Source organism: Boleophthalmus pectinirostris, unplaced genomic scaffold (assembly GCF_026225935.1).
Source record: "Boleophthalmus pectinirostris isolate CB_2022bp ecotype Guang Dong unplaced genomic scaffold, ASM2622593v1 HiC_scaffold_5, whole genome shotgun sequence".
Taxonomy (NCBI): domain Eukaryota; kingdom Metazoa; phylum Chordata; class Actinopteri; order Gobiiformes; family Gobiidae; genus Boleophthalmus; species Boleophthalmus pectinirostris.
Window position 1 is genome coordinate 20,889,600 of NW_026571404.1, and position 23,754 is coordinate 20,913,353.

At 37.0% G+C, this 23,754-nt stretch overlaps 1 protein-coding gene across 1 annotated transcript; it reads right to left on the reverse strand.

Annotated features, from left to right (window-relative positions):
* Positions 1-511: 511 nt before the first annotated feature.
* lrrc1 (leucine rich repeat containing 1) lies at positions 512-23,541 on the reverse strand. Its single transcript, XM_020921452.2, has 14 exons — positions 22,966-23,541; positions 18,518-18,635; positions 17,623-17,701; positions 16,580-16,669; positions 12,315-12,371; positions 11,196-11,259; positions 10,216-10,290; positions 9,964-10,108; positions 9,109-9,227; positions 8,778-8,861; positions 6,517-6,632; positions 5,189-5,361; positions 2,176-2,315; positions 512-1,737 (listed from the first exon to the last, which is right to left on the reverse strand). Exons 1-14 carry the CDS (start codon positions 23,122-23,124, stop codon positions 1,570-1,572), a joined length of 1,587 nt encoding a protein of 528 aa, XP_020777111.1. The 5' UTR covers positions 23,125-23,541; the 3' UTR covers positions 512-1,569.
* Positions 23,542-23,754: the final 213 nt, after the last annotated feature.

Genomic DNA, 23,754 nt, shown 5'->3' on the forward strand with positions numbered 1-23,754 from the left:
GCAACCAATTTTTTACAGTAAGTAAAAAAAAAAAAAAAAACATTTACTAGACAAACATGGTTGCATTTAATGGGTTCCTTGTGTCGTATGATACACATTGTTGTATCTAGTCCCTACCACACAATCTATCACCTGAGAAGCACATATCTTAACAAACTCATTTAAAAATCATTGTTATAAGAATTAACATAGAAAAACTGCCCCTGCCTCCTTCACAATGTACTGACCACAACTTTTAAAATACCTAATCTGGATAAGTGGACAAGATGATTACATAATTTAAAAAGACATTTGTACTGCAAATACACAAGCATGCATCAGCTCAACATGCAGGGTGAAGACAGGAAGCTGCATGCTGCCCAGGTCCGTCACAACACGCTCACACGTTACATTCATATTACAGAGCCAAGACTTCTGTTTATTTAAAGGTTGTTGTATTTTGCTAAAATTATCCATTTGGAATAGTTTATATAATGAAACTAAAAAAGAGACCAATGTTTAGTGTTGCACTTATTTTATTAATCAGTGGTTAAAAGTCATTCCAGCCTCCGGCCTTTTGGAGATCCGTTTTGTGCAGTTTGATCAGACAATAATTAAAATCATTCAAAGCCAACATTTGAAACAAAGAGTAAAGTCACTTTGCATCGGATTTAAAACAAAATTACAATGGATGTACCATATAAAAGAATAAGGTTTGCAAAACACTGGGAAGTGCTTTAAAGTGAAACTTCTAAAAATGGCATTTGAAAAGGATGCCACAGTTGCAGGTGTGAGTCTCCTACCACTCCCCCAAACTTGCATTTCTCATCTATACAGTACAGTATCAAAGGAGAAGAAATGTTTTTGGCATTTTCTGAGAAACCCTCTGTAAAGCAGACATTTCAATGTCATTAGTGTGCAGCACTTAAGTCCAATTTCCAAATGTATTTAATATGAAAGTTCATGTCAATAAAAGGTGTTCAAGGCAAATAATAATCAACTGCAAATGCATTCAATAACTTTTTGTTCCTTACTTTGATTTGAAGAGACAAGTACCAAGCTAAAAAAAAAACTTAAAATGATTAAGAAATTTGCTATACATTTTATTTACATCTGAGCTGCCAAAAAGTATAAAAGTTTTGATATTCACAAAGACTATACAATAATCAGTAGGTTCAATAAACTCCTGCCTTAATATTTGCCCCAAATGTATTCACCCAGTGTTTAAAAACAGATATAAAACATTTAAGAAAGTTTGACCATATTAAAAAGATACATAAAAGTGCAACTACCTAATTAAATGTAATAAAAGAGGCATTTTAAAAGTAAAATATTTAAAAATATATTTTTTTAAATCTTTGTGCAGACTGTTGCTGTGGACATGATTTAAATAGGCACGGCTGAGTCAAAGACAGGACAGAAGCCTGGGGAGGACTTACAGGCGCTCAGGGTTGATCAGGGAGGTACAGGCCACACCAGGGGTCAGAGGGCACATGGGAAGGGGCTGGTGGAGCAGGAGGGGCAGGTGGGTTGGGAGAGGGTTTTGTAGTGGCTGGTGCATGAGGACACAGGAGGTCTCTGAGGTAACGTTCACACAGACGTAGTTGTAGTTACTCTGTCCACTGCAGCGTTATTGACCTCGTTTTTGTTGGAGTCCAGACTTTTGGCAGCGTTCAGGTCATTGCGCAGGTTCTCCACAGCCTTTTTCATGGTTTTGAGCTCTCCAGGGTGAGGCGTGGCCCGGCGGAGCAGTGTTCCCTAAAAAAGTGCAGGGGTTTCATTTAGAGACAAACATGCACTTAGCCTTTCATGTCCAGCATCTGACTCATCTACAGTTTATGCCACTTTAACATTTCTTGATAATCGGTAACTAGGTGTCCATTTCACTGATGCTCTAAAACTACAAATCAATTATGCTTTGTGAATGCACAATACTAAAGGTATGCTAAGTAATTTTTCTGTAGTGGGGTTCAGCATCTTCTTGTCTACATGAAGATGTTATTGCTTTGTATGAAATGTTCCACAGTATTGAGTAAACAGATTTATTTGAAATTTATTCCATAATTATTTAGTGCTTGGTTCATATTTGAATGTTCATCTCCTTGAAGACATACAAGTTTGTAATGGCAGTAATGCAAGGTTAGACTTTTCATACTCAAAAGAAAGTATGGGGTTAAATGACATGAACATTCAAACCTTTTCATCATCTTCATCCTCATCATCGTCCAGGAAGTGGATGGCACTTGTTCGGTTTGCGGCCTTCGTGTCCCACGTGTCATCGGCCATGTCATTCACCAGACTCTCCAGGGCTCCACAGCGCGCCAAGTTATCAGACCCTGCGGAGTGCAAAAGACCATTATTTCAAAGAAAACACATTATTTCAACAAAAAAGTAAGGATTAGGATCAATACATTATAGTTGCCCCTCGAGTTGTTTTTTCCCTTACACAACACATATATAAATGAGTGCTGTGATATTACAACATAACTAGATCCCATGAGAGCCTGAAACTGCCAGATCACAGTTTCAAATCCCAGCTTAGTCACAAGCTTACAGCTACACAACCGTCCCTCCCCCAACCCAAGCCCCAACAGCCACACATGACATGACCCGCTGTAGCATGCACTCTCCTTTGAGCACAGCATCACAAAAGGATGGACATATTTACGTTAAAGGTATATAACCATATAAAGAGGTTAACGTATTTCAATGACCACAAAAAAGTGTCTACTTTTTTTTACTATATTTGAATGAGGATTTAAAATGGTACACACCACTACAGTTATTTGACCAAATTTGTGATACATTTCTCAGTTTAATCCTATACACATTCGTACTCAGTTTGAGTCAGATGCATTTATTTTCTTTGCGAAATGCCTGTTGCACAAGTCGATCAACAGTTTTCTTTTTTTTTGGCCAATGCAGATATGGATGGTTTTTAAATCAGAGCAACGAAAGGCAAAAATGTTATGATTGATGATTTGAAACTGTAACAAACATATCCACAACTCTATTTCACAACAAACCCATAAGACAGCAGTGAAGTCACAATTTGTGCTGTGCCCTCTTCACACTTAAGTGCTCTAATAAAGCCAATACACATCTGTATAACTCAAATAAAAAGGCAAGCTATTTCATGTTTATAATGGTCTACGCATAAAATTAGGCAGCAGAAAAGTGTGCAGTTGTTGTAACATTGGCAACCCCGTGATACACCTCTATATACAGTGGGCAAGCTTTTAATGGCAGCAGGCCAGACAGCGCTAAGCCTCTTTAGCCGTCCAATCGAGTGCTTTTCTGAAAAACATCACCAAGGAGGGCCTCAAGGCACTGCAGAGGCTGTGATTTGGTATGGGATCCGTGATCACTCATAATCAGGCTGCGAGAGGTACACGCTGTGCCTCCCCGAGCAGATCATGTGATAATGTCATCAAAACCGTGGGCCACTGAACACTGAAGGACGACTCTTGGTCTGATGGGAAATATTACTCAAATGTCAAAGTGTTGGCGCTGACACCTCAATGAAATCCAATATGCTTTGCCAGAGGCACACTTCCAACTACACTATGATGCATTACTCTAGTGGGGTTTCTGTATAACCTAGTCAGAGGGGTTAAACAGCATGCCTAGATGGGTTGAACCACGTCTGTAATAGTGTGTTGTAAGCGGTGTTGGGAAGTAACTCAATATATGTTCCGAAAATACATATTCTGAATATTAATTTGCTACTTAATTATAATGTATTATTATTATTTATATTTTTGCTCTTTTTTATTATATTATAATGTGATGTGTGAGCTATTCTGTCCAAATAATTTCTCTTGTGGGTCAATAAAGTTTGTAAAGTAAATCTATTTTGAGTACCTGTATATATCAGTATAGTTACTCTTTCAGACATAACTTAATGCATAACAAACAAATAAATCTGATTGAAATGATGTAGCATGTTATTTCAATATAATATAATGCAGCACAGTGTAAAAGTATTTTCAGTATATTCAGAATACAGCACTCTGATTGGACCGTGTATCGGAATATATTACAAGATACATTTTAATTTAGGTATTCAGTATTTTGCAGCTAAATACATCAAAGTAATCTTCCCATCACTGGTTATAATAAGATCTATGGCAAATCAATATTTACCTTACAGCACAAAAATCAACAAAAAATATTAAAACACTAAAGAAAACTTCAAATCGGAGCTCAAAATCTCCACAAATCGCATCTGGAGAACTGCAGAATATTGAAGGGTCATGGGGTGACAGTCTGCAAAGTGAGAAAACCAAGGCACCTGTAATGCCATAGATTTTATCAGGGTGCCAATAATAGTGCGAGCAGTGGTCCCAGCGCAAGGCTTAAGTAGATAAGAAAGGGGAATATAAACAGTAAACACTGGGTCGATCCACAAATCTGGGATCTGATGCCAAAATAGAAATATAAAAGGTGTTTAAGGGTTTAATATCATAAGTGGTCCATGTCCAGGGGTGACCATCAGTGATTGTAAATAATATGTAAATAATAAAAAGCCAATATTTCTTATTAACAAGGACTAATACAGGCTGAGGACAAAACAAAACCATGAATATGATGAACACAGAATATTTTTCTCAAACGTACATTGAGATGAGGAAGATTAAGAAGATCCTATATTACACAAAATGCATTCTTGTGAGCTTTAAATCATGTTATAATGCTGTTACTTCTTCAAAAACATACCTGGAGTTGTGTTTTGTTTCATTCATGTCACATGTTTGATTAATCCTTCATTATTAAGCTTTCTACATCTCAAATTAACAGCTACCATTTATCTTCTGCTCAGTAGAGATTGGCAATTTCAGGGCTGATATCATCCAGATGATTCTAGTGAAGTGTGGAGTTTAAAAACACAATGGAGCACTTTCTGTATTAGCACATGACATCACAAGGTTGAACAGAGCTGTTTGGGAGAAGAACTCACTCTAGATATGCAGGGTTTGTGTATTAAACATGTGTGAATGAAACAAGACACAACTCCAGGTCTGTTCTTGATGAGAAAACAACATTATAACATAGATTTTTTTTTAAATAGTGTAATATGGGTCCTTTAATGTCTCATAATCTTTTTGGGTTATCTTGATGACAATGGACAATTACACAGGACTCCTCACCCTTACTTTAATGATTACACATTATTATACAAGACTAATATGAAACCATAAAAGTGTACCTTTATGATCAGAGTCCAGGGGCTGTTGGGGCAGGAGCACACAGGTGAGCACTTTCTCTCCGCTCTCTGGGTCCTGGTCGGTCTGAAACGTGAGCAGAGGTTGGGACTGGTTCTCGGACAACCACAGAGCCTTTAGCTGCAGTGTGATCAGCGACAGCGGTAAATGAGCCAGCCTATAAACACAGACAATCAATTAAGTGTAACAAAACAGCCCAGGCAACAAAGGGAAAAGAGATATTTCAACAGCACAAATGTTTAATTATGAAGACCACGTGTTAAGGAAAAGGAGATACTGTTTGTTTTGACAAGGAGGAGCCGGTTCTTCCACAGTCTGAGGTGAAATGTTTATGTCTAAGTCATTCAACTTCAACTTTATTGACACAGAGACATGACAGATGCTGCTCAGAGCGAAACCTAAAGTATATTGAATTTTTTTCCAGGGACTATTGGGTGTGTGTGGTTAAGGTTAAAGGTAGAAGGATGTGAGGACTATCCTGGTAATGGATAATCACAACTACACAGCATTTGTAAGAAGGAAAAAGTAATACTCATGGAACTTCTCAGAAGAAAAAGAATAATCTAGTCATGGTCCCAAAAGGTAAACCTAACTGTGAAGGCTGAGTTTGTCGTATTATATAACTTTACCATTCAAGCTTGATTTCATAAATCTGGGCACATACTACGGGAATGAAGTGACAGACTTAAGAATGCACAGTTTAGGGTGACATTAACTTCAAATAATCATAAATTTGTTCTTTTTCCACAATAACTTTATTGTTACATAGCTTATTTATGTACTGTGATAATTATGGTTTCCAATATCTCTGTGTTACCTGTAAGTACACTAGTATACAAGTTGCATTATGTAACATTTCTGGTGGAGGGTCTGCTACCTGCTTGTCTCCATGGAAGTATTACTGTTATGACTTGCCTATTCCACAGTATGCAAATAAACTTGTTACAATGGAGACAGGTTAATGATCAGATCTATGGAGCAAGCCTGCACATGGTAAGAAGCCACGTTTTTTAAGGTATTTTTGAGCTATAAAACACATGTAATGGAACAAATGCAAGGGAAATGTTTAATGCCCTACTGTGGAACATTGCAGGTACAGAAATAACATCCTCATCGAGACAAGCTAGTAGCAGACCCTCCGCCTTAGGACTTACACTGTGCAAATTCAACCAGCAGGTATAATCCTCCTCTGTAGTGTGTATTAAAGATATTTTCAATTTAAACATGAAGTACACCAACAAACTTTTTCAAGCCAAGGCTCACTATGCTCTAAATATACGCCTTGTACAGTAGATTAAATTATTGAGTGTACCTATTTCCAGACACATCGAGTACATGCAGCTCTGTGGCTTGGGACAGTTCGGACGGTATCCTCGTGAGTCTGTTTTCTCTCACACAAAAGACATTCAGGGCACTGCATCCCCCAATCTGAAAAACACAAAATTATAGTTATGCAAGTTAAGAATAGTCTCTTTAAACAATAGTGGGACAGAATCCAGTAACATATGGCCACTTTCCCCAGAATTGATGGTCTGGATGGTAGAGTGGTAAACATGTCAATGCGATGTGGCAGAGTAACCTAAATTAGGAACAATTAAACCCAGTGAATGAACAAAGCACATAGTCTATAGGGGTGTTATATAATTGTAATAATGAAGCTGAGCTAAAAGAAAGACCAGACAGAGGGGGAAATACTAATTATCATTTAGTTTTAGGTTGTAATTAATTTTAGTCATTACTCAAGGCAGATTTACCATTTAATTACTTCTCTAAAAGCAGACAATGACCTGTATAATATTAAATAAACCCACTAATGTACAATTTAGTGGGTTTAAGTTACTAAAAGCTACTAATACTCTTTTAAACTTTTACTGTTGTCTAATATAAACAAAGGGCAAATTTGTCGACCTTAGAAATCAAAAGGGAGAAAATGGAGAGACTGGGAACAAATTCTGTGCACAATTCCGTTAATTAGCAGACCAATCTGAATACATGAATCATCTGATCTTAATTAACAGCAGCACAACACAATATGCGCTCATTAATTAAGATTTTTGCCAATTGAAATGTGCTGGTTTTATACTTGCAAATGCAATCAAAGCGTTGCTAGTGAGAAATTGGACTGCAAAACTCAACAGAACAACAGAAATAAGAGTGTAGCTTTGGCTTCAATCATAACATAAATGAAAGCTGCACATGGGTTGTCAACAAGGAATAACCGATCGATAGCATCCATTAACATGAACCAATGGTCAAGTGGCTCTGCAAGGCACGGATCAATACAGACACAGGCTTACAACATGAGTGTGTGAATGTCATGCCGCAGTGATTTGAGAAAGCATCAGATTCATTATGTTTGCAGTGAAAGTGTGTTCAACTGTTATTTTTGCCCCAACACCATCCGCACCGCATCACAACACACAGGGCCATTGTGTGAGCTGTAAGGATCCTTTCAGATCAGGGCCTGCCTTTACTCACACAGACAAGAGGCTGCACAAGACGCACAAGACACACTCATAGATGGACAGACTGTACTGTAGGAATGACAGCACGCACTGTGACAGCTTACACATACAACTATACAAACTGTTGGCTGGGGTTAGGGATAGGATTAGCTAACTGTAAAGAAAGCAATGTGGTGGGAAGTAACTACATTGGACAGTCCGACATAGATTTCCTCAACCGATATGATATTTGTCTTTGTAGCAGACATTTGCTGATGTCATTCACATTCCCTGGAGGTGTGACGCTAACTGTAGGCTCTGCTTTGTCTGAAGCTCTGCTGAAATTTAATCTTACTTTTTAAAACAATTTGAGCAGAAAGAGTTGACTTTGTTGGAAATACAACAGGTGAGCTGATTTGTGCTGTTAAAAAGTCTCTCACACATAAAATCATAGATTTCTATACATAACATTGTAGTCATTGTACAGTTTAGTTGGTCACTCTCATGTTGTTGTTGAAAATCAAACTCCTAAACAGGACCATGAAAGATCGTATTGATCACAGGCTCCTGAAAATGTGTTATGTGTTAGTTACTAATGTGTTTTCTTTCGTTTTCAGACAATCTTAAAACTTTTTGGACATGCATGCATGTGTGCATCACCATGGTATGTACTGAACAACCTTCCATAGACATACATGTAGAACACCCCCAGAGTGAGACATTGTTTCTTTTATTTAGTAGGAGTATATTTCCAGTACATGAGTAATGCTTTTCTGTCAAAAGATATGCAAAATATCTTTATCATTAAATATGCTTTTATCAGAATACATCAGCAATTCACCGTTATCTCCTTCAGTATAATAAAACAGGGAGTAGTGGTGATGAAGGAATGTGGGCTGAGTCAGTTAAAGGTGGTGAAATACACGAGCCAGTATACATCTGAGCTGGTTTCACTTATCTCAGTGAGCACATTATGTTGTTATTTTTATTTCTTTTTCAGATTTGATATTTCACGTTATCCTTTCAGCATGTCTTATTATCAGAAATAAGAATTTTCTTTAGAACCAGACAAAAAGCTTAATTTCAACAAACATGACCACCAAATATCACAGTTATGTAAAACACGTACCTCTTTAGGCAACGTTGTGAGCTGGTTTCGGTCACAGTTGAAGTTAGAAAGACGTTTTAATTTTCCAATACTTCTAGGCAAACTCTGGAAAAGATAAGATAGCAATTAAATGTTACAGTGCTTAAGTTTAGAAGCATCACAACACGCCCTTTAATAAAGCTCTAAATCAAATGATAGCACAGCTCGCAGTTTTCACTGGAGGAGTCAAGAATGCATTTTATCCTGGGTGTGGTGACGCAGATGGTTATAAGAAGCACACAAACAGCCTCTACATATAAGAATATACTGACAATACAGAGAAAATATTAAAGTCAGTTCAGTTATACCTCACCTGTATCTGATTTTCTGTAAGGACAAGTTCTGTTAGGGCTTCACAGTTACCAATACTCTCTGGAAGATACGTTAGCCGATTCTGATCTGCTTTTAAAATTGAAAGCTTGTATAACTTTCCTGCAAAGATAAAGCATAAGAAATCCATTAATACAAGTACAGAAGTGAGGTAATATGGTCATATACTCAGTACACCTATGCAAAGGACAATGTGTACAGTATTCAGTTCAGACCCATTTTATCTTGTATATAAGCGCTGTATAGCTATGGAAGCCATAAAAATGTGGCCCTTGACAACTTTCAAATCATTAAGCTTGCATGTTTAAGATTGTTTGGAGATTTATTAGTGAGTGGCAAAGGTATACGGGTGTCAGTGGTGAATAGTAACATTTACTCCTGTCAAAGCTAAAAACACATCTAAAATGTAGAAGCTGGAACAGCTTAATAACATATATGAAGGACTCCAACTCAAACAAAATCAAACTATAATAGAAAACCAGTTAACAACTTAACAACAGAGATAGTGCATGCCACGTTCAAAATCATTGGTACAGATGAACTAAACCTTTCTCTGCTTAAATCACATGTTTCTGGATGTGTTGAGGAAATCATTGTTGTGGGGCAAAAACAATAGCTCCATGGGCAATAAAAAGCAAAGAAACACATTTTGTCAGTCATACTGTCCATAGTCAAGGGACATTTCTCAAATAAAATTATGTCAGTGCATAACTGTCATACTAACCCATTACAGGGCAAGCTGCATGAACAGGCGTCATGATATCAATGTTTTCACAGATCAATTGATGTAGTAAACATATACACATATAATGTTTATCTATCATCACCATCATCATACCCAGGCTTTCCGGTAAAGCTTCAATGAGGTTCTGAGACACCAGTAGATCACAGAGGGACTGTAATCCTCCGAGCTCCTCTGGGAGGCGCTCTAGTTTGTTTTCCGATACATCAAGACACAACAGACTCTTCATACTGCCCATTTGCTGAAAAGAAAACAAAGATGTTGATTTTACCACACCTGCATTTAAATCAAGTAAACATTTAAACAATATGTGCAAAAACTCAACATAGAAACAGTGATTGAACTTACAGAAGGTATTTCTGTTAACTGGTTTCCATCAAGCCACAGGTCTTTTAGGCTCACAAGACAGCCTATTGTGTCCGGCTGAGTGGGAGACAGAAAGAAGAAATTGAAGGAATGGGCTTCGAAAGACACAATGAACAGTGGACATACTCAGCAACTCAACAATGCAGAGAAACAGGACCTACAAAGAGTACTATGGGGAACCTCCCGGCAAATATAGCAAATGCATTGTAATGTATACTTATTAACTCCATGTCATAATGCTGGTATTAATGAAGTATGCAGATCTGGACTTAAACTACAGGTTTTCTAGTTCTAGTTTTCATGATTTATTGTTACTCTATTGATAAAACTAGTATTTATTACAAATTACATTACAGATTACTTCTACAAAACTACACAAGTTTTAAGAAGTTTAAGTTTTAAGAGCATAGGGATATATTTAAAATTCTGCACATACAATTGTCAAGATTATTCAGTCAATAATTGTGATGATTCAGATCAATGTCCTAAAATATCATAGCTGACAATTTTAGAGGAAAAAATACAATTTCAGTTTAGTCTAATGGCTCCAAAAAAGTAAACCCAAATATAAAATGGAAAAGGTGCAAGCAAAGCACATCATCTTTGTTTTGGAGCTGCAAAATGAATTGTAATAAAATAAAAATTGCAATTATTATTTTAGAGCATAATTTGTAAAACTAACTAAATATTTTTAGTCTCATATTCTTGGCCCAAAATGATACAGCCTTGCTCTGCATTTCTAAGTATTAAGCGTGTATGCCAGTGAAACACTGTCCTTAGTTAGACCCCTCTCTAAGCCCACATCAGATGTTCATGCTCCCATCTGTGTGATAAGGGAGGGAGGCTGTGCTCAAGGAATGCTAATCTACATGAGACAGCAGGGACAAGGAAATGACCAAATCTTTATTATGCATGCACATTTTGGTGTTTTTCTTCAATATTAACAAGCATAAAAAACTCACCAAACTGTACAATTCGTTATTGCCTAAATCAAGTTCTTCAAGTCTATGAAGTTGAGATAGAGACCTATAGATGGCAAAGAAAATAGAAACATCAATTAGTCAAGATGTAAAAAAGGTAAAAGACCATAGACTGTAAAAAGAAGTGGACTTAGGGAGAGTGATGTCAGCCATACCATTCGACTCCAGTTAAATGAAGCTCACAGAGTTAGCAATTATTAGCGAAATTTGGAGCCCAGTTTTACATTAAGAATAGAAATGTATTAAAAAATAAAATAGCAAAATAAAAACACCAGGATCTTGTAGAGTGGGTTCATACGAACATTTTAAGACCAAAACTGAGGCTCATTGTATCAGTTACAGAGGAAGGGGTGACTTTTTTTTTAATGTAAAGTCAATTGGAAGTAGTCGATGGAGCCAAAAGTGCCCCCGTGGCTAGCGAATTAGCTCTGTCCATTTATATATACAGTCTATGCATATGACTGACTCTGTATTAGTGACAATGGGTAAAAAACTGTGCTGTCATAATACTAATATTTGAAACAATTTAGATTCTATGGAAAATGGTCAATACTAGATAGATACCAATTCTGATATCACAACAATAAATAAATAAAACATTTAAGCAAAAGAATGTTTTAACGAGGTCTTATACCAGAACTTTTTTTTCCTAAACATTTACTTTCAACATTTTATATACATACAGATGACATCAAATATGTAAAACAATGTATATAGAATTATGTAGCAAAAAAAGTTAAATAACTCTATTAAATATATTTATTACATTTTATATTCAAATTTCAAAAACTCAAATTAGCCACCGTTTGCTTTGTCAAAAAATTTAACTTTTTTTTCATTACTACATAATTTCATATATCTTCCTTTACATATTTGATGTGTCCCGTATGTATCTAAAATGTAGAAAGAGGTAAACATATAGAAAAAACATTGAGGGCAAGTCCAAACTTTTGACTGGCAATGTATATCAAGACTATTCCTTTACAGATATACGATAGTTTCACTTTCACTATAGAGGTAATTAAATGAAGACTGGGCACCACATGTCTTCAAAATGGCATAATATGTGATTGAACTCAAAGATACAGAGATGATACTTACTCTGGGAGGAATGTCAGCAGATTTTCTCTCAGTTCTAGTGATACCAGGTTGGAAAGGCTGAAACAAGAACAACAGGTTAGTAACAGAGCTTCAGATAAACTGAGAGACAGTAATAAAAATTCCAATATTTCCTTCCGAGTACAAAATAAAAGTCTAGCAGACAACTTTTAAATCAGATACCAGGGACAGGAAGTGCATTGCTGGCGCGTCAGTTTTATCTGGGCAGTAAAATCAAAAGTCATATAAACAACTCGAGCCTTAAATGAAGAGCAAAACATCCAAATAGTCTTCATAGAACAAAATACAGTGTTATCTTCTCACAAAGGAAAGACCTTAAAAGGCTGTTATGAAACCACAGTAACAGCAAGTACATAAACTACTGAATTTCAAAGCTATTTGAATTATTATCTTTTCAATTTCCCTACAATACATCTAAAAGCTTTGTTTTTTCCATAACCCTTGTTCAAAGAAATCATATTCTAAAGTTACATCAGACACTGTAATGTGGAAAGTCAGATGACATTTTTTAAAAAAATTTGTTACATTACACATACATTTTCTGTGTAATATTATTTGTGTTTGTGTGTGTAACGCCAAAATAAGTATAAAATGCAAAACTAATCATAATAATAATAAATTCAATACGCTTTTAAGTATCTAAGAATTTTACTTTGAACTACAGAAACACATCATCTTTCTAGTTCTGCTGTAATAGTGCATGACTCAGTGCTCTCCTATTCAATCACTGGTGGTGACTATTTCTTGAATGGCTGCCTGATCCCTGACTGTCGAATGAGAGTTTACTAATCCTAGTCATAGTGCGTTTCTCATTCAGCAGCAGATAATACACAGACATGAGATTATGAAACAAGCTCATCTCCCCACTTTCAACTCTCAAATCTGAATTCCGTCATCAGCAAAGCAGTGAAAACAACAATCCAACTCAAATACAAGCATCAAATCAAATCGTGCTACTACTGATGCCATTAACCGCAGTGCATCCATCTTATTCAAATGTGTGTTAGCATGGCTTTCGTTGCTTTGTTCTGACGGACAGCAGGCCTCAGCTCTCTGTACGGTTTAAGCCAGAACATATGTGGGCCAAATGCCGTAGCAACAGGGAGACGGTGCAAGGAGATGTGAGTGCTCTTTTGACCTTAAGCTCAGTGGGTTAAAAATACATCTTCATACAGTTTTTGTTTGCACATGTCTGTAACTGTGTCAATGTTAAAGATTGTAATGTTATTTAATGTTAATGTTACTAATCGCTTGTTTATGTTTTATAATTTTGTCATGTTTAGTTTGGTTTTGTTTTAATTTAAAAATGTGAAAACCTTAAATGAAAATGTAATTTAAAAAGTAAATAAGTCCATCTTCAAGTCAGGCTTCGAGAAAATTGCAAAAACAACTGGTGAAAAAATATTATATGGTATTTTATAATATGTCCAATGGAATGACAAAATAAAATGCAAATTCCAAACTAAGGCAGGACAAGCTTGAGGCATCATTTTTAAGTAATTTGCTTTACCGTAGTAATGTTGGTTCATGTCAGAATAATACCATTGAAGTGCGTGTATCAAAAAAACAGGTATTGTGTAAGTATCCCGCCCGATGTCTAAATCACAGTATACAGAGAAAATGCTGCTTCTGTGAATTGTAATCATATACCTTAAATTTAACTTGAAATGAGCAAATAAATGTTTTTGTCTTTTTAATACATGTGGTTTATTCAAGAAGTCTTCAGCAGTTTTAGAAGTTTTAACCACAAAAAAATGTCTCAGTGATTTTCCCAGTGAGGAGTTAAGCAACATCCCCAACTTTATAGCAGTAGTAATGCAAGACGAGGCAAATCCCCGACACACAGCCTGAAATACAGTAAAAGAGCTGTAAACCGACTAGATTTTTCCCCCCCATTTTTTTCATTAAGTAAAAATGTGAAACCTTGTCAATATTTAAAAGGTGCACTGCGTAACATTTCTTGTTTAGGGTCCACCACCTGCTTCTCTCAATGGAAATGTTATTGCTTTATAGAATGTTCCACAGTATAGATTAAACCTACATTACAGTTCAGATCTGTGGAGAGTCATCCCTATACAGAAGGAATTATTGTATTTTTGAGCAATAAAAACACAAATAATTAATAAATGATATATATATATGTTTAATGTCATACTTTGGAACATTCCAGGCAAAGCAATAACATAACAACATGGAGACAAGCATGTGGCGAACCCTCTACCAGAAAAGTTGCGCAGCGCACCTTTAATACGCTAGTGCATAGTAACAAGCAGTGTTGGGGAGTAACGGATTACATGTACCGCCGTTACGTAATCAGAGTACAAATTATGAGTAACTGTATTCCGTTACAGTTACTGTTTCAATGAGTGGTAATTGGATTACAGTTACTTTGCTGAAAAAAGTGGATTACAAGGCGGTATTTTCCTGTTTTCACATTTTGTGCTACATCCCATTTATTTATTTTTTTATTTCGGTAATTTCACTCATTGCCTGAAGCCCAAACAGAACGTGCGCAATAAGAGCGATGGAAACGTCATGTTAAAGTTGGCGGTGTCAGTCACACAGTGGAAGCAGCAGTGCATTGGTAAAAACGCATTTGTTTCTTGGAAATTCTTCTCCCGATGTGAGATATATATATAAAAAAAACAAATATAAAATCGCCTACAACTTAAATGTGAAACCGGAGCTACTGGCACTGGTGAAAACAACCTGCATAGACTCATAATATCTGCACTACTGTCCTATAGTGACCTGCCACATGAGGGGACGTGCACACAAACACACACAAACACACACAAACACACACAAACACACAAACACACACAAACACACACAAACACCTTCATCATCGTCATCAACCTGAGAACCCGCAGACCACGTCTCCTTCCGTAGTTACAGCGCGGACACCGCCGTCTCGTGCGCCGCGTGTGGACCGTGTTTTCTCGCGTAAACCGCACTTCCTCCTGTGCGCCTCTAAACCAGAACTAACACCAGGACTAAACCAGGACTAACCCAGGTTTAAACTAGGACTAAACCACGACTAAACCAGAACTAAAGACCTGGTCTAAACAACATGACACCTAACAGTAGGTTGACATAATTTAAGGTGATCTCATATAATTTCTCTATCAATAATATTTTTTAATATGGTGAAGGAAAGGCTGATCTTGTTACTGTCTTTTAACAGACAAAACCTCTTATATTAAGATATCGTGGTCTTTGTTTCTCTACAGCAAACAGTTGCTTATTCATGGAGACTTGGGCTCAGACAATTTGAAGACAACAAACAAGAATTTTAATTTAATTTAATGGATTACATTACAAATTACATTTTGGGGTGTGTAATCTGTAATCTGTAGGGGATTACATTTTAAAAGTAACCTTGCCAACACTGGTAACAAGCTAGTGCATTTTATCCTTATGTCTACAGTTTGAACAACAACGTCCAACGCAGTGACCCGACTGTACTGCGAAAACAATATCTCTGCCCCAAAAGCAAATACTTCAGATATTAAACTAATTACAACAGGAGCATACAAGAGAAATGACGACCTCAATAAATGCAGGTTAACTCTTCATAACGGAGGATTAAACCATGTCTAGGGAGATTTTTTGCCATTATTAGAAAAAGACTGTTGGAGCTGCAGTGAGGTCACAGACACACTGGTATGTATTCAAGAGCAAACTTACAGAAAGGGAGTGTGTGAAATATTGTATGAATATATGAAAATATCAAATAAAACTCTATCTTATTTTCTTAACAATATGACCATTGATAGTCTAACATTTTACAGTTCAATAAATACCAGCTCAAAATTGCCTGTCACAATAAAAAATTATGAAATGAGGTATATTGCTGAAGTAAAATTAGACGATCAACAACAATACTGTAACTACCTTATGCCACTGACACAATAACTCTAAAGCAGATATAAACAAACTAACACAAATTTTCAAAATTTACAATATTGTTAAAAAATCATGAGCTGCTTTAGCACTTGGTTTACATCTGTAATGAGTCATAAAAATTGTTAATTATGGCTCAAATCTTTTCATATAGCCATAAAATGACCCAGTAGTGCAAAAAATGTACACAGGAAAAATACTGACCCAAAAAATATTGTTCCAGCTTTCATATGATGAACAATAAGTTGATATAGTAATTATATAACTTATTATAATGAAGTTTTAAAAGTTCCCATGTGTTAAATTATTCCTATTTAACACTGAAACAGCTTGGTACTTACTTTCCAATGTTTTCTGGCAGGATTTGCAGTGAAATATCATTGATGGAAAGGCATGTGAGATTCCTGAGCTCTGGAAAGCTTTCGGGTAATCTGGTGAAACAAGACAGAGGTCACCCATAAGAGCATACCATATCTGCATTCAACACTAAATAACTTACTAATTAAAGGTCCTATGTTACACAAAATTGACTCTTGTGAGCTTTAAGCCATGTTATAATGCCATCACCTCATCAAGAACATACCTGGAGTTGTGTTTTGTTTCATACATGTGTGAATGAAACAAAACACAACTCCAGGTCTGTTTTGATGAGGAAACAAAATTATAGAACAGAAAATAGTTTGCTCTTTAAACATGGCACACTTAAATTTCAGATTTTATGTTGCTTTATGTCCCTTTACACAACACCTCTATAGACACAGATAGATGGCAAAGAAAAAGTAAAAAAAAAAAGTGAAGTTAAGTTAAGAAAAAGTTGGCAAATTGTTCGAGAAAGAATTTACCACTGCCCTGGCAATAAACGCCCTGATAAGCTAAAAACATAGGTTCATTGGCATTGTCCTTTGCCCTTTGTAAAGAGATGTCTTATGGCTCTATTAGAAACAAATGGTTAACTTGTATGTGAACATAAAATGGGCCAACAGACCAAGTGGGTTTTGTTTTGGTTCATCTGCATTCTGACGCTTCTGTCCTAGTTCTGCCTGAATGTGCATAATGGGGAGATAATGCTTTTATTCAATTACAATGACAAGCCAAGACTCAGATCCAGACAGCTATTAGCTATGAGCGCATTGTTTTATGTGGCTGCAAAAAGCTATTGTAAGTGTTTTTCTATTAGTTTGTTTTTTCTTCATTTCCTACTTAGGCATGAGGATTAAAAAACAACATACCCCTGCCTTTGCACACACTGTACACAAAAATTACTTATTTGTAACGTACACCAAATATACCAAATGTTGTCTAAAACTCCTGAATCTTAACAGTGACCTGAAAATATTCACCATAGTATTATTTAGATTTAACAATCAATATAACTTATTGGTACCTTGTTAATGGGTTCCCACTGAAATCTGCTACTTGTAGAGCTTTACAATGTGCAATGCTCTCTGGTAATTCCATAATATCTGCATGAAAAAGGACACAAAGTAGAAAATAAAATGTGAAAAATGCATCCACAACCCAGAGGATGTATTTGTGCACCCCCCACACATGCAATAATTAATCATTATTAGGTAATTGGAAAATACCAAGATTAAGCAAGATAAAAATGAATTTGATAGCGAAAACTAAACACTGGCAAGTAAGACCCATAGCAATGACCAAAGAGTGCAAAGTTTGACTCCCTAGGCCTACGTCATATCACATGACTTAAGAAAAGGTGGAAGTTCTCAGAATTGAGGTTCGATTTAAGCTTTTTTCTTCCTTAAATGCTGCAATGTTATTAAAAGAGGACTTTACCATCTAACTGGGCATGAAAAAACTGGTTAAATGTAAATTAAAGGAATAATTTATTCTGTCATATGCACTTTAAAATATTGGGCCACATATTAAGAAGTTACAAGTGATCAACATGTGACAGTATATACTACCTAAGGATCTGAAGTTCGTAGGTACATTACAGTGAAGACAAAACGAGCCTGTGTGTGCACTGAGTTTGACCCTCCATGATAAATGAGGTTTCACACCAGACACTGTCTTTAAGAGCATGCACTGAGGTACACGGATCTGCACAACTGTGTCTAAACCAATGAGTTAAGGGTAATACAAGAAGGATAGGACCCAATGCCTCATGTATATAATCTTCTTTTTCATGGTTTCATAGTCGTCTTACACAGACAAACCTGCACTAATCTGGAGTAAAGATAATCAAGCCAAAGGCACTGCTTTGCCTGTCAGTCAAAAAGAACATGTGTTTTAAATAAAGAGTTTTTTTTTCATACCATTTCTAGAAACGTCCAGTTCAACCAGCTGCATGAAGTTGGCGATTTCTGGGGGAAGCCTCTGGATCTCATTGTCACTCAGACCAAGTTTTCGAAGTTTGATTAACTGGAAGAAAGGCTGGAAAAAGAAAGAAATAAAGAAAATTCGTAAATTATGTCACTTTATTACTCTGATGTGAAATAATGTCTTTGTACTAGCTTGACCAGAAAAGCAATGCAAAGTTCAAGTAGTGGGTAAAAGCAATTGTTTCAAAACAACAAACAAAAAATCTTCGAGAGTGTTCGCAAGTCCATTCCAGTTAAAAATATATATATATATGGTCATATATAAATAATTTAGACCACATTTTTAGTCCTGTTAAAATAACAAAAGGCCATTAGGTGTAATTACGTCTTGCATAATTTACACATATTCTAATTATAATATTAACCAAGAAAATGAAAAACAAGGGACGGGCCATACCACGTGGCTCTGATTTAAACCAGTCCGTTTTGTCTATTTATTGTTAATACCTTTTTATAATAGGTGCTTTACAAATAACATCCAGGAGTCCAAAAGTCAAACTCCACCCTTCAACGAAATGCCTGGGTAATACTGAAGACATAAAACCGTTCAAACAGTCATCTTAATCCTCCATCTCACCAAGCAAACAAACTTGGGATCTATAGAAGACATTATCTCCGGCTTTTGAAGCATAATCTCAGTCATTTCACTTTCGTGTCTTCATGGTTCATAAAGCCATGCTGTGGTTGCACTAATTGAGCTATGCATCATACCAATAATTTATTCTAGTGTCCGTAATCTGTTTGTGGTGCTTTTTTGTTATAATTAGATGCAAAAATTTTAAATACTGAAAAAGGTGCACTGTGTAATCTATTGGTCCATGGAGATCTTCATACTTTGGTTTAAACTGTTCACAGTACGGCATTAAACAAATCTACTTTACAGGTATTTGGGTGTTATTTATTATTCAAAAATATCTTTAAAAACATCCATTCTTACTGTGAGTGGGGCCACCTCTACACAAATCTAAAATGCAATCTGTCTTGCACGCCTCCATGGAGATTCTTAAATTTATGGTCATACTGTGGAACATTCTAGACAAATCTCCATGGAGACAAGCAGCTGATGGACCCTCCACCAGACAAGTTGAACAGTGCACCTTTATTTAAGCATTAAACTAAATTAAAATCCAGAGGAAGCTCCATGTCCATCAGACCCTTTTGCCACTAAAATCAAAGTAGGAAGTAAACAGACACCAGTTAAGTCTTCTCTACCACAAACAATAATGTTATGAGCAAGAAACCTGTTAGAGAAGACACATTATCGTAATTTACTCTAATCTAGTATTTTCCTAGGTTTTCCCAACAGCTGAATTGTATTAGGCACACATCAACACCAAACCAGTATTTCCTGTTGGTATCTCCGCTCCACGCCCCGACTAGCTACCCATGTGTGACACCAAACCAGACAGCCTTAGTTAAGAATACATTAACTCCACTCTAACTCTTGCGTAAATGTTTGAATGCCTCGTGTAGACTGCAGTTTGCTGGGGGATAAGAGTTTGTTTTGTAGGATTAGACTTGGTATAAGGACATTACAGGACGAAACAAGTGGTTCTCAAACAAATGGTACAGTTGGTATTGCATTTTACGTGGCACTTCAAAAGAAAGCGCAACATAATAATAAATCTTCATTGTTCTTTTTTTCTATTTTTTGCATGAACTTCTTTGTGACTACTTTGTCTAACCACAAACTTCCTCTAACAGCAGTTCATTCATGTGAGGCTTCCTGTATGGGCCAGGATATTGCCACTTTTATCCGAGTGAACTGTGGCCCCTCATTTGATTATCTTCTTATTTACAATAATAACAAAATTGATTCTAAGCAGAAATATTTATTTATAGACAATAAAGTCACAAGTATTCAAGACTAAATTGTTCGGGTCAATGTGGAAGAGCGTTTGGTGTATAATAGAAATAAGAAATTCATCATAAAGGTTAGGACTGGCCTAGAGGCAGATGATTTGTGGAATTCTCAGAAAAAAACACGTACCAGAAAACACAATCAGGATCAAACAATCTGAACAAAGATTAAACTAAACTGACTGGTAGAAAGTTAGTTACAGAGTCATCTGACATTTCTGTGTAAAACTAATGAAACTTTCCTCTATGGCTGGACTTGCCTCATCTTGTTGCCGTTCAGATCACATACGCATGTTTTTATCTGCCTGCTGGGTTATACAATTAACCAGAAAAGACTGTAGATTTGGCTAGATTAGGTATCAGTTGTTGTAAAGTTAGTTACCAGTCTACTATATAATAATACAGGTCGGGTCAGGGCCAAAACAAAGCCCTATAGAAGAGATGTTTGCGGGTTTACTCAGCAAGCTGCATTCCTATCAATGTGAGTTGATGCAATGAGAATAATACACTCTTCTATGGCCAAAACATACCTAAAATATCTACAAACTGACTATTGAGACCTATACAATGGAATAATTAGTGGATGTCGTGTCAAAGAGTATTTGTGAGGCATTGTGTCTGTGGTAAACAAAGGTAAATTTCACAATAATGAAGACAAAAGAACTGCAAGGATAATACAAAGGTAAACACGTTTAAGTAGGAAAAATGTGTTAAGACTAGAACTAAAATGTAATAGATCTTTAAAAGTTTTCTTGTTCCATGTTCCTCAAATAATACCAGTAGATCTAAAATTATCCAATGTATGATCTAAAACAATTTTACTTTCAGTTTCTGTTGTCAAAAGTAAAATAAGTAAAGCAAAATTTACTATATATTTTTAATTTAACTTAAACTCGATAAAGGAAACTTTCTACCATAGAACCTCATGATGCTGAAATCTAGTAATTATGTATTAGCCCTGCCATGTCTGTAGTTACACATGAAAACTGTCCACTTTCAAGGACACCTTTAAAGCCAATATAGTCCCTAACACACTCCCTTAAATAATGAGAGGTGCATTGCTAAATGGTAGCATTTTAATATAGACCGGAACAAGGAGAAGAAAGATGGCAAACCTGTTAGGCAGGAAACAATGTTAAAATGTAAAAAGTTTCCAAACAATCATTGTTAAGCTTCTGTCAACACCATACAGTCTATGGTCAACACACAGCTCTTTACTATAGACTTAAAGAGACTACAGCTCATAACATTATACTAATTTAGAGTCTATGGAAATGAAACTGCATACAAAACTATTAAGTACATATATAGTTACCCAATCATGCACAATGTCACCCATAATCCTTTTTTGCATACCTCAGTTCCAACACTGAGGTATGCAAAGAAATAAATGTATGATCTTGTTTAACCCTCTTGAGTTCTGAGTGTGTGGGTTTGTGAAGGGCCCTTGAGGGGCTGGTGGTTGTCACAGTAAAATACAAAACGCAGAGCAGTGGGAAGACTACATTATGAACAAGTGTAACTATAATAAAACATATTTTTAGCTCAATGGGTGATAAAGCTGCAAGAAGATGTCCTCTTTGAATTATTTTGAATTAAATAAAGGTAAACTAACTTACTTCAAAGACAAATGCCTAGTGTAATTTTTAGTAGTGCATTTGTGTGAAAACTCAATAAGAATTCATTATTTATTCAACCATGGTCAAAGGGACCATAAGTGCATACTAGTATTAGCTGGCACACTTCTGTCCCAGGACAGCTGTGGCAACCAAAACCAAGTGTGTTTAGAATTGATGAGTAATGCATTTAAAGAAGACCTTGAGGATAAACTAAATAATTAATTTGGTGGGTCGTTTATTTCTTCAACTGCTGACTTGAAATTGTCCCATTGCATGCATCTCTAATCTCTGTGGCCAATCACAGAACACTGAAAGCTGCCAGCAGATACACAAACACAAACAAACTTATGTAGAGGCAATAAAACAGACATGGGCCAAGTCTCCTTTAATAAATAAGTCTAGGCTACAGTTGGTAAAAGCTAGGCCATGTTTGCATGGTGCACAAAACGTGTCTGTGGATAACAGATGCAGGCACCATTTTCACCTGTAATGTCAACCACCACTGGAAATATTTACCCAATATTTCCAGTAGGCCCCATTTGTTGAATCAAAGTGTGGTCCATTCGGGTACAGTTTTTTGCATAGGGATTTCCTTGTCTATCAGTGAGTGCATCAGCCTCCATCAGCGCCTGGGGTCGTGGTTGACCTCAGCAACAGGTTTGACTGCAGACACTTCCAGGGGCAGGCTGAGCACTCAGTATCACCAATACCAAAGTACCCAAGTGTTAACCTGATGTGTGAGGTGCACTTGGGAATTTTCCGCCTGCTCAGGTCGTGCTGATCTTGCGTAATGACTGTCCCGGGTCCCACGGGACTCCCTCCCCACAGGAGGTCATTTCATTAGATCAGACAAATAACTGCGGTGTGTGCGAGTTCAAATGAGCGGAAGCGGTTTGTGCTTACCTTAGGCAAGTCTCGGAGTTGGTTGGCATCCAGCAAGAGCTCCTCCAAACTCCGTCCATAGCGATAAATCTCATCGGGCACATAGAGCAGGGAGCAGTGGCGTTTATCGATCACCTCCACATGACGGTTGCACCGCCACAGGGGTATACACTGAAACATAACGGGGGTGGGCGGCTATAAAGCTCGTAGCACTGCGATAAACAAACAGCGGGAGAAAGAGGATGCAACAGTTGCCACGGCGGTACAGCCCTCCACGAAACGTGCGCTCAGGCAAAACTCACAAACACGAAACTCCGAGCGCAAAGAACTGGACCAGCGTCGTTCGCTTCGCGGCGAACATGGGAACAGTCTCCGTCGTGTGTCACTTTGGTTAGATTGTAGGCACCTGTTTTTCAAAACTCGGGCCCTTCTTGCACGACGTCCATCCCCGCGACTTAACCCCTTTTTAGCGTAAAAAGCACAGGCAACATCTCAGTGTACAGGAAAGCAGCATTATCCTTTTTCCTCTTCTCGTCCCAGAGTTAATTTCCTCTCTTGTCCAGTTTCTGACCCGGAACATTCACTCCCTCATTCCAATCCTGCGTCACCTCGGCAGGCTCCTCCCCGGTCCCACCCCCGGCCCCCGTCCCCCGTCCCGTACAGTGCGCCATGATTGGAACGGGCCACTGTACAGGCCTCATACCGCCAGTGCTCCCGTGCCGACCACTGGGGGCGTCATCAGCCTCAGGCTTTAGGCCCCAAATTCAGTTATCAATTAAAGCCATGTGCATGCTATTTTAGTCTGGTTTG

Bases quoted from the DNA above. Each gene is read 5' to 3' on its own strand.
- lrrc1 (XM_020921452.2), bottom strand. From the start codon at position 23,124: ATGTTTCAGTGTATACCCCTGTGGCGGTGCAACCGTCATGTGGAGGTG. The intron at 17,702-18,517 runs GTATGAAAAAAA...TTTTTCATGCAG, and splicing joins ACTGGACGTTTCTAGAAATG to ATATTATGGAATTACCAGAG. The intron at 10,109-10,215 runs GTAAGTTCAATC...TTTTCTTTTCAG, and splicing joins AGTTAACAGAAATACCTTCT to CAAATGGGCAGTATGAAGAG.